The 12087-nt window shown below is 43.7% G+C and overlaps 1 protein-coding gene across 1 annotated transcript in view; it reads left to right on the forward strand.

Annotated features, from left to right (window-relative positions):
• The window catches only part of LOC138037605 (serine/threonine-protein phosphatase 6 regulatory ankyrin repeat subunit B-like), a 47566-nt gene extending 44280 nt beyond the window's left edge, over positions 1-3286 (forward strand). Inside the window, exon 12 of the mRNA XM_068883510.1 lies at positions 1-3286. This exon is cut by the window's left edge and continues 1 nt beyond it. Coding sequence (XP_068739611.1) covers positions 1-2294 — 2294 coding nt within the window. The 3' untranslated portion in view covers positions 2295-3286.
• The last annotated feature ends 8801 nt before the right edge of the window (positions 3287-12087 follow it).

The raw sequence follows: 12087 nt of genomic DNA on the forward strand, positions 1-12087 counted from the left end.
TGAGTCTTAGGACATTCGCAAAGAGGGCTTTTTTGCGTACGGACAGCCATTCGGGATTTAATGTACTACAAGCAGTTGTCTTACAAGGAGACTATGACAGTGTTTATAGAGCAAGTACCTTTCTAGAGAACTTTGTGGAGGAAATGAAATGCGAAACAGTAACTAATAACGCCTCCATTTTCCGTGGCAAATCAGCAGTTGATATTCTATCAGCCCTTGATTCCAGAAAACCAGGTCATGCTGATATTGAAAAACTGTACCGAAGTTTGGTTGAGATTGACGAAACACTAAATGGGCTGCACTCGTGCGCCAAGAGAGGTAATGTAGAGAAGGTGATTGAGCTCGTTTTGAATGATGGTATTGATGTCAATGTCGCTGCAACAAGCAACATCACACCATTGCTGTTGGCGAGTGGGATGTCCTCTGGTGTGTTAATCAAAACCCTGATTGATCTTGGGGCAGACGTAAATGCTCAAACAGCCCCAGGTAAACAGGGACCTTTGCTTTTTGCAGCTTCTAGCAATAATTATATGGTGGCTAGACTGCTTTTGGAACATGGAGCTGATGTGAATATTAGGGATCAGTGGGGGGAAACTCCTCTTTATAAAGCAGTCATGCAGAAGAACGTACCACTCGTCAAGTTATTGCTTGAAAACAAAGCGGACGCAAATATTCGAGACCAGGAGGGAGAAACGCCTCTACATAAAGCAGTCATGCTTGAGGATTTACTTCTCGTCAAGCTATTGCTTGAAAACAAGGCGGATGCGAATATTGTAGACTTGCGGCGAGAAACACCTCTACATAAAGCAGTCATGAGGAGGAGCGAACCAGTCATCAAGCTACTTCTTGAAAACAAGGCGGATGCAAATATTGTAGACCTGGGGGGAGAAACACCTCTACATCAAGCAGTCATGAGGATGAGAGAACCACTCGTCAAGCTATTTCTTGAAAACAAGGCGGATGCGAATATTGTAGACTTGTGTGGAGAAACGCCTCTACATAAAGCAGTCAGCTGGAGAAGGAGGAGGAGCGAACCAGTCGTCAAGCTATTGCTTGAAAACAAGGCGGATGCGAATATTGTAGACCTGCGGGGAGAAGCACCTCTACATCGAGCAGTCATGAGGGGGAGCGAACCAGTCATCAAGCTATTGATTGAAAACAAGGGGGATGCAAATATTCAAGACCAGGTGAGAGAAACACCTCTACATAAAGCAGTCAGGAGAATGAGGAGCGAACCCCTCGTCAAGCTATTGCTTGAAAACAAGGCGGATGCGAATATTGTAGACCTGCGGGGAGAAGCACCTCTACATCAAGCAGTCATGAGGGGGAGTGAACCAGTCATCAAGCTATTGATTGAAAACAAGGGGGATGCAAATATTCAAGATCAGGAGGGAGAAACACCTCTACATAAAGCAGTCAGGAGGATGAGGAGTGAACCACTCGTCAAGCTATTGCTTGAAAACAAGGCGGATGCAAATATTGTAGACCTGCGGGGAGAAGCACCTCTACATCGAGCAGTCATGAGGGGGAGCAAACCAGTCATCAAGCTATTGATTGAAAACAAGGGGGATATAAATATTCAAGACCAGGAGGGAGAAACACCTCTACATAAAGCAGTCAGGAGGAGGAGGAGCGAACCACTCATCAAGCTATTGCTTGAAAACAAGGCGTATGCGAATATTGTAGACCTGCGAGGAAAAGCACCTCTAAATCGAGCAGTCATGACGGGGAGCGAACCACTCGTCAAGCTATTGCTTGAAAACAAAGCGGATGCGAATATTGTAGACCTGCGGGGAGAAGCACCTCTACATCGAGCAGTCATGAGGGAGAGCGAACCAGTCATCAAGTTATTGCTTGAAAACAAAGCGGATGCGAATATTGTAGACCTGCGGGGAGAAGCACCTCTACATCGAGCAGTCATGAGGGGGAGCGAACCAGTCATCAAGCTATTGATTGAAAACAAGGGGGATGCAAATATTCAAGACCAGGCGGGAGAAACACCTCTGCATAAAGCAGTCAGGAGGAGGAAGAGGAGCGAACCACTTGTCAAGCTATTGCTTGAAAACAAGGCGGATGCGAATATTCAAAACCAGTGGGGAAATACGCCTCTTCATCAATGCGCTCATGACGGATTTTCTGACACTTCACAAATGTTGATTGAATCCGGATGCAATATCAACCTGAGGAACAATAAAGGAGAAACCCCTTCTGATATTGAAACTTCCAGAAGGCAGTGGAGTAAACGCCGATCAGCTGGCTATTCACAAGATTTCGAAAGCTCTACACCACAGTGAAGGTTGGACTTGACTGAAGTAGAACCTGAATCAGAGGATGTGACAGTAGCAGAAGATCTAGTGCTGCCTGAAGTTGCTAGGCTACCTTATGGCAGCACGCAAAGCTTAGCAGAAGTTGTGCGTGAGGCTGATGAAAAATGGCCAAGTAAAGGGGTCTTAATGAAGAAACAAAAAGAGTTGTCTTCACTCGAGGAAGACACACAAGGTCGACTTACACAACAGCCCGAAATGACTAAAGAAGTAATAGAAAAAAGACAAGCAAGCTAGTGATTAAAATCATACTGTAGGTAATGTGAATTTATGTTTCGGAATAAGCATACTTATGATCATTAAACCAAAAAAAGAGACTTTTTGTCACTTGTAACAACACTAATTTCGTTGGTTGAAATTTAACAAATTGACGCCACTTTTTCATAACATTGTGAAAGTTGTTGTGGATCCACGAGCCAAAGGCTCTATTTCTCCGCTTAAATGAACAGAAATAATATGCAGACACTAAAATCTATGCAGCTTTATTCAAACTGGCACAATTTATCGTCAGCAACGTTTCTCGTACGCTCATTGACTACTAAATTTCATTGGCTGAGAATTTATCACATCAAGAACTTGCATAAATTAATAATTCAGTTCAAGAATCAAACTGCGATCAAAAACCCGAGTGGCAAACAAAATTGTTCGTGACTTAGTGAAAATCGAGTCAAGGTAGTCGATTGAGGTAGGAACATACTTCAGTAAACTTACTAACTTCCTCTCCTGACGTTAAGTTAATTGGAAAACTAAAATCAAACAGCTTAAACACAAAGACGCAGTATAAAGAGGGTGGCTTCACGCTCTGCTTTTGTTCGAATTCATTCAAGGACCAGTGATTTTCCAAGATCGTGATCAACAAACAGCAACACAGAGACGAAAGCACTAAAAGATATTTACAGCGCGAGAAAAAGGAACTGGGGATTAAAAAAAACGACAGATAACATTTTATATCATATTATGGACACATTGCCAGAAGGGCTTTTTTATTGTACAAATTATCACAGAGCTCGGTTGCATCCACGGTTGATTGATAAATCATTTGCATGTGCGCAAGGCACCACGTCTTTTATAGTGCGTCTTCGTGATTAAAGCCAGGCAAATCCTCCACATTGACCCTTTCAGATGCACGTAAATCCCAATTATACTAGGGCCGCGAAGCGGCCTGTTAGCATAGTTGAAATTATATAAACAAACGAAGTGAGAAATACCTGAGATAACATCAGGAAGAATCCCTCTTATAGTGCTTCAAACCACTCTTTAACATGTCTAAAGAAAACAAAAAAGACCATACCCCCGTACCCTCAGGGTAAGGACAGATATGACGTAGTACCATAATTCCCTGCGGCCCTATAACACGCTGCTGACATTTGATACTCCATACTTTCAGCACTGTGGACAGTAAGTACCATCGGTCTTATGTTGGCACCCCAACAGGGCATGGCACCTGTATGATGCAAAATGACACCGACCGGAAGGGTCGGTGGGTCCTCATGTATTTCTCACTTCGTTTGTTTATATAATTTCAGTTATGCTGGTATAATTGGATTATGTTATATGAACTCCGTTCACAAACACGCCAAAACATTGGGGTGACAATAGAAGGGAGTCAGACAAATACAAGCGTTGATATTTTAATATCACTTAAAAGAGGAAAAACCTCCGAGTGACAATGTTTATAATATAAATAAACAAGAAAATGTCAGAAATATCAAGTCGTTGATCTAAAGATCTGCATTGAAGGGGTGCAACCCAAGATGAATGTACACCAGAAAAAAGAACTGCATGAGCAAACATTGAGCTGTGAACAGGTTTGTAATAAAACCTCTGAAAAGTGGAAGGAGTAGACATTCTTAAAATCTCCGATAAGGGATCATTGGAATTGGCTGCTGCAGTAGTTGAGGCTCCACGCACGGAATGTGCCTTGAAGACATTGGTGTCGACAACAGGAACCTTGAGTAGCCAACGTAGCCACCTCACGATGGACGGTGGCGTAATCGGTTTTTGAGGCTTTACATACGGGATAAACAACGGACCAACATTGGAAGAGGGAAATACTGGACGAATCGCACATGTGGCTTTAATAAAGTATGAGCATTATGTCTCAACTGGGCAGAGTCTGGAGTTGGAGGGAAATCTAGCAAAAAAAGCCTTTGAAAGTTGATCAGAGGAGCCCCGTTTACTGAGAGCGCAAACTCCACGCTTTCTGGGAGGACGCGGCAGTGCCGAAGATCCAATTTTGTTAGCGCTGGGACTCTTCCCAGGCAGGCTACATAAATAACATGGAAGGCGTAAGCGACAATTGCTTTAGAAACAATAGCTTGTTACTACCAAGCGATGCAAGGTGTTTAGTGATAAGGGTTATGTCCGAGGTGTGGGAGTACCTAGGTTTAGGGGGACGACTGTTGAACATTCCTTTCAGTTGTTGGGTAACGAGAGGATACTGCCCCTTAGGGTGACCATCCACCTTGGTGTGGGCGGTAGAAATATCTGAACGCGCAACATTAACTGAGCGGTAAGCCGCTCCATCATTGAAGAACTCGGTTAGGTAGAGTGGGATGTCAGCTAAAGATGCCGAAAAGGGATCAACCTGTCTTTTATCACACCAGCAATTCCAGCGTCCCGAAGCTGATCTGTACGTTTTTCGTGTGGAGGGACGAACGAGATACAGAAAGGAATATCTGGGTAACGTCTTCAGAAATTCCCATTGCTTGGTACTGTCCCCAGAGATGTGAGTCACGGCTGGGTGCAGTCTGGGAAACATTGGGTGAGTCCTTCGAGGGTCTGATGGATCCTTCAAAAGGTTCTGGTGGTTGGAGTGAGGACTGGTTGTTCGACCAGAAGGCTCAGGAGGAGCGGCCACCAAGGCTGTGCTTGCCAGAGGGGTGCAACTGGTGTGATTTCCGCTTTGTCTTGAGCCACTTTGTTCAATACAGCTGGAATCAGATTAAAAGGTGGGAACACGTAACCCTTGAAGGGTTCCCAGTTCATTGTAGGAGCATCTGCGTGCAAGGCCTCTGGGTCCAGTCTCCAGCTTACGTTCTAGGGGAGCTGGGCGGACAGGCAAGAAGCAAACAGGGTTTATCTTCCATTTGCTTTTGTCGTTGAACGCCTTAGATTCCGGGTCTGCAATGGTGTTTAGTTTGCCTGGAGCGTGTTGTGTCGACAACACTATGTTCCTCTACAGGCACCACCTCCAGTGTTCCAACGTTAAAGTTATGAAGCAAGCCGACCTCGTACCGCCCTTGTTGTTTATATGGGCTATTACTGTGGTGTTGTTCATTCTCAGGCAGGCCACGCAATGAGACTGATTCTTTAGGAAGGATGTTAAGGCAAAGAAGGCGGCCTTGAGTTTTGATACGTTTATCTTCCGACCAACACCCATTTGTGCGATGCCCTTGGCAGACCGCACCCCATCCTGCCTTGGATGCATCTGTCGTTATGAACAAGGTCGAGGCTGGAGGTGTTATTGGACTGCCATTCACCGAATCGATGTTCGACAGCCACCATTTAAGTTCGTCCAAGGGATTGGTAAAAACCCTTGGAGCAATGTTTAAGCCAAAACAGAGCCCTTGAAAGACAAAGCATGTGTTTGCTCCACAGAAATTGAAGGAACTTCTGGGAGATTTTGTGGACTGGGACCGAAAGGTAGGCGTCTTTCAGGTCTAGGGTGGTCATTTAGTCGCCTCTTTGAAGGAGGGACCTTATGCAAGAGATGTTCTCCATCTGGGCGGTTACTCAAGTATTTATTGTTCGTTCCAGACGAGGGCCTTATTCCTGATAGGAGCACAGCTAGGCCCTGGGCAGGTGGATGCGTTTACCCGGTCGTGAAGATAATGCCAAGTTCTTAGCGAGGCATCTGGATAGGTCAGCTTGCTTTGTTGGAAAGTCATCCCCAAAAAGCATGCGGCTCGCATTAGGAAGAGACTGGTCAGCTAGGCCAATTTTATCCTTATATATGGCCGCAAGGCTTTTTTTTCTTCACAAGATTTAGAATTGGCAATTTGCTGAGCCTAGCAAGCAAAGGGACTATTCCAGAATTGTTCTGGTGTCCTCTGGGGGAATAATTTTGTTAGATGTTAATGCATCATGTAAAAGACAAAGGGGGCAAGTTATGTTCAGCATGGCCCTCTGCTCTGTGTATACTTTCGAGACTTAGGTGGGAAAACTTGATTTAGGATAGAGTTATCCAAGGTGGGAGAAAATAAACAATCCACGGACGGAATGGAGTAGTTGTCAAGAATATCACTTACTTGATCGTAAGATAAACTTCCTACGGAAGTTTTTTTGCAAGAATGCAGTAAAAATCGACCTTGGTTCCCACGAAGAGTACTGAGAATCAGGATCATAGAGATCAGTGCTATTTGGGGGGACGGTTGTCCCGTTACTTTGATTTCCAGTATCGTCAAAAGGCTTATTAACCTCATTTTGGGGTTCACAAACCCCGGTTGGTGGCTCATTAGCCCGCGTTGATGGAGTAAAAGCCGTAACAGAGCCCTCTTGGTCGAACATGAGGTCCTCATCTGAGTACGCTAGCACAGAAAGTGCGTCAGATTCCATGCTCAACTTTGGCGGGCAGCTTTCCAGCCAGCAGGTTTCCAGAGATGTCACTCGTGCATTCGTGGACTTTAGTCCTGTTGGACTTCTTTTAAGGTCGTCGAAATGGAGGAAAGAGCAGACTGATCTTCATCCGAAATCCTCGGGAGTTTAGGAGGGCTCAGTGAATGTAAACGCCCTGAATCAGCACAACGAGCATCATGTTTTGGACTCGATCGAGACCTTGATCGTGATCGGTGTCGCCTTGACTTTTTCGTTGTAAAGATCGAAGTTACGCTTCTGAAAGGAAAGGGACCACTTACCCGAAAGAAAGACGGCTCGAAAGGAGTCGAGATGGGCCGTGGAACGACCAAAATAGAGCAAAAAAGGCGTCACAACGTTCACTTATCTGTTCAAGTGTTCGTAGCACAGCAGGAAAGATGGAGTATCACATGTCAGCGGTGTGTTATAGGGCCGCAAGGAGTTATGGTACTAGATCATATCTGTCCTTATTCTGGGAGTATGGGGGGTATGGTCTTTTTCGTTTTCTGTAGACGTGTTGAAGAGTGGTTCCTAGCACAATAAGTGGGATTCTACCTGATGTTATCTCATGTATTTCCTGCGGATATAAGTGTTGTACAGGCATCTCCAGAAATGACTTTCCTGTACGTAATTTTGGCTCTTCTCGTAATTCCGTCTTAGTTTCCTAGTGATCAGTTTCTCAAAAATCCCGAGCTTCACGTGGCAATGGTTCTTTTCGTTTCCCCTTATGATCACAACATCGCCTTCGGCAAAAGTTACTGTGATTCTCTTTGTACTTCATGTTGTGCCTCTCGCGCAATCCTTTAAGCTACTGCGTTGACCGTGTCTTTCATAGCACATCCTTATATCTTGCAAGGTAGAGAGCGTGCTTGTGAATGTCCAAATGCGTGCTTGTTTTCCAAATTGTGGCTCTGTGTTTCGGGTAGCAGATTTGGGCAGTCAGACTGCAGCACGTTTGGCGTGAGTATGGGTAACTGAATGTCTTCTTTGACATAGCTCAATGGATGTTCTTCAGAGTGACTTCGACATGGAGCAGAACTTCTTGTAATTCACCCCGGGAGTTTTAGTAAATTTTCTCTGGGCGACATCTCATTGCGATGAAACGCTTTCGTCTGACCATGAATTGATCTCTCTGCGAGGTTAATTCTTGCTACTTCTAGGTAGAGTGCTTATGTCAAACTGCAAGTGTAAGACGATGTAACCCTTGTCGTCTCAGTTTGTTCCTGTACAACACATGCTGAAATCTGGAATCTTTTACATCAGTAGCACCGTCTTATAATTGGTTTGACAAGTTTTCAAAATCTGGGAATCCAATAGGTCCACAGAGTCGTCATTGTTAAGCGTACTCCCCCATGGAGTGTGGTTGCATGAGTATGTTGAACCAACTTCTCTGTGTAGAGTGTACTATCAGAAGGCAGACTGGACAACGACCTTGATTCTTTCCGCGACACTCTAGAATACCCTCACGATTTGGTCTACCTGAAACTGGTGTAATCCTTCTCCCTGCATCCTTGCTCTCCTCTCACAGAATAACTGTGGCTGCTGTATTTCCTCGGTGGTTACTGGGCCATGAATTATTTGCCTACTTGGTAACTTGCTGTTGTGTAATAAATCATGAAATCCATGCACCTACTCTCAAGTAGTGTGTTTATCGCAATAGTGGATCATCTAAGATATCATTGACTTCTTCTACCACGAGAAAATATTCTTTGTGGCCTTCACTTCTGCATGGTATTTTGGACTTACAACAGTCATGACCTCAGGTCATTTAGTGAGAGTTACAGGCCTGAAGCGAGGAGAGTAAATCACATAACCCTGAGAAAAGGGCCTATATCATCTGGCTTACTTTTACTTTCGCGAGGACTCCACGGACCTATTAGAACATTAGCTGTGGTTACACTAGCCCTTGTACCAATGGGTAAATAGCGTTTGCCTAAGGTCAAGGACGTTTTTGTGTGTAACCGCTAGACCCGAAATTGCCCTAGGGTTATTTCCATGGATACATCAAAAAGAAAAAAAGAAATTCCGATCACAGTTCCTCAACTGAAAAGTACGTTCTTATCTGCTCCCTGAGGTGACTTGGCCAATCATAAAGCAGAACGTAGCTAATACAGGAAATGCCTGCAGTGCTCTGAGTTGACCTCTGATACGCACACTTGTAGCATATCAGAAAACACACGCTTACTTGCAGCACGAGGTAACATGGCAGGGTTTCGTGCATCACTGTGAGTATTTCTTTCTTTATTTTCATGTTCTTGAGTTTGCCCTTCAGACTGTCAGTTACGAAGATGATTAAGTTATAATCATTCTGTTTCTCTGTTTATAATTTGCAAGGTCAGTGAACTCGTATCTAAATGATATTTTACCCTGAGGGAAGTCTTTTACTGTGTAACCGCATCCCAAAGGGTAACGTGAAACCTGACCTGAACCAAACCCAAGCTATTAACCCTCCGGATTGTTCATTTTGCTCAACGTGTTTTTCCTTAACAAGTAAATAAAGTGTTAGTGCTAAAGAGGTACATGTTGTTTTGTTCTGTTTGATGTTGACCAAAAATTACCGACTATGCAATATTCATTTCTGTTACACAAGGGATTTGGGATCATTCAAGTTGTTTGCTGCATGGTTTCAAGTTTTAATTTCCAGTCAGTTTTTTGTAGTCTGCAGCTGCAAGCTGAGTGATATTGAGCGATTCCGAGGCGAAAGTGTTTCTGACTCAAAGCAGTTTGGAGGCAGTATTGTGAAAATTGATACAACCGAAAAGTTGTCAGTGGCTGAAAGAGAAAGTGTATGGATGAAAGAGTAAACAACATGCAAAAGGAAACAATTTCCGATATTTTGAAAGGAACAACAATGATTAGTTGGTGATGCTAGGGAAAGGCGACGATGAGCCTCCAACGAAATAACTTGTAAAAGAAGCCAAAAAGAAGAAATGAAAACTGGAGCGTTTAATTTAAAGATTTCGTAAGCAGTCTTTTTAATTTGGTGGTTTTTCTTGTCTTCTCTTAGCAAGTCATCTACGTACAGACCGAGCTCAATCTTTGCTACACCTTCAGGCTGTTCTGGTCTACAAATGTCCAGGTGGTGATGAATAATTCCCTCAAGGAGGAAAGGCCATGGGCCGAGACCAAACAGTGCCCTTGTCAAGTGCAGTGTCCACGCAGGCTCAGGATTTTCTTTGCAAATCCAGTGAAACTGTAGGGCGTCTCTATCTTCCCGATGAATGCTCACTTGTTTTCCGCGGCCTTGTCCATGTGTGAGTAGTAAACGGGCGCAAAGCGACACTTAATCAATGAAGCGTGGATCGTGTAGAGAACAATGCTTATTTCAAGCCAAAATAGATGGCGGACTTGAGACAAAAACATTAAAAACAAACCGATAAGGCTCCTTGTGGGGCAACTCAGGCGAAGAGACAGTCAGCTTTGAAGAAAAACGAAACTCGGATGTGGTCTGGTTCATTTGCTACGGAAAGTTTCTACGTATTTGGTCGAGTGGAAGATGGCGAGAGTGCCTGTCAATCAAGAAAGCAATAGCAAATCCCTGAGTGACCCTAACTAAAAACGCTGGACTGAAAAACTTTAAATCACAGATATTGAGTCTTCTGTAGTGGCTAACTCGTGACGGATTTGAGGAAATTATTATCTCGTATTCGTTAACCCCGACATTGCGTTTCCATTTGTTTTCCAAAATTATAAAAACCAAGCTAATTTAGGGATAAAGTAGCAAGAATTCCGTGATTCAGGCAGGTCGATAGTATATTTTCCTGGTTTGTATTATATAATACAGTACCGGATATACAAGTTAACCTAAGATTCGAAAGTGTTAACGAGAGTCTGACTTGCATGCGAGACGTGCAGCAAAGGGTTTGACGATTCCATGTATAGAAATTACTACTTTTCATGTTTTTGAGAATTTTTCACTTCATTGAGACACTGAATGCTCAAAGAAGAAACTGCAGAGACTTTTTAGGTTATTATATTACCTCAAGCGACGCAAGACGATAGTATTAAACAACCAACATGTGAATTCTATTTCGCTAATAATACGTTCCTAGTAACTAGTCCTTTGTCGTGGTGAGCGGACACAACTGTAAGTTTCAACATGATCTCCTCTTCGCATTGAATTTACGATTATCGTCAAATCCTGATTTCCTCTAAATTTGCGATTATTGTTATTTAGGGCACTGTGTCCTAGGACGTGTGTTAAACGGACAACGAAACTACTTTACCATACCCGTGGACGAGATTTGAACCCGATGCTACTGGACGATACGTAAGGCTTTCTACCACTTTACGAACGGTGACTGAACTACCCATTTCTTACAATTTGATAATTATAACCGTCTTGAACAGAATATTACTGCTGGCAGAGATAAGGCCTAAGCTCTAAAGGTAAAGTAACTTTATTTAACGTCGGTAGTTTTCCTTCAGCTATGAGACTGGTATCAATGGAAGCCGACGGTGGGCCCTTTACCCCCCTCCCTCTGTCAGAGCTCCGTTTTACAGGTATTTAAAGCTATAGCTACACGGATCAAAGGAAAGTCGAAACAGACGTTGAATCACCGAGGATTGAACTTTGAGACCTCTTGCTCCGAAAGCCGCGCATTAACCAACTGAGCTACGCCTGCTCCAGGCCCTGGTTTTAAAGTGTTCAGATTTCACGCGAAGTTTGGGAATCGACGTATCCATTTTACAGTACGAAAGTTGTTTCTTGGCGAGTGATTATATAGATTTACAACGGTTTGAAAGACGAACGCATATCCCCAGTTTTGAGGCATGCTGGTTGGTAATTTCAAAGGAACTGCTAACTGGCAGTTAGCCCCGAAAAAGGAATGGAACGACCCAGAGTTCACTAGGAACTTACTATTAGCAAAAAATCGTTCCATAAAAGGCATTCCTCAGGTGATTCATAAACTTTTTTGCAAATACGGCGGCCATTTTGTTTTCTGTTGTTTCGAAAGACATTAGGGGATGCTCATGGGGCAGATTAGTGTGTATTTGCCCCCTGGGTATCCCATAATAGCTATTTGAAACAATAGAAATCAAAATGGCCGTCGTGTCTGCAAAAAGGTCTGTTTAACAATTAGACCCGTAGCCCGAGAGGGCTACGGGTCAATAGCGCATGAGGCGAAGCCGAATGGGCTATTGACCCGTGGCCCTTGAGGGAAAAGGCTCTAATTCTTTTAGTATC

This window comes from Montipora capricornis, chromosome 1 (genome assembly GCF_036669925.1).
Source record: "Montipora capricornis isolate CH-2021 chromosome 1, ASM3666992v2, whole genome shotgun sequence".
In the NCBI taxonomy this organism is placed as follows: domain Eukaryota; kingdom Metazoa; phylum Cnidaria; class Anthozoa; order Scleractinia; family Acroporidae; genus Montipora; species Montipora capricornis.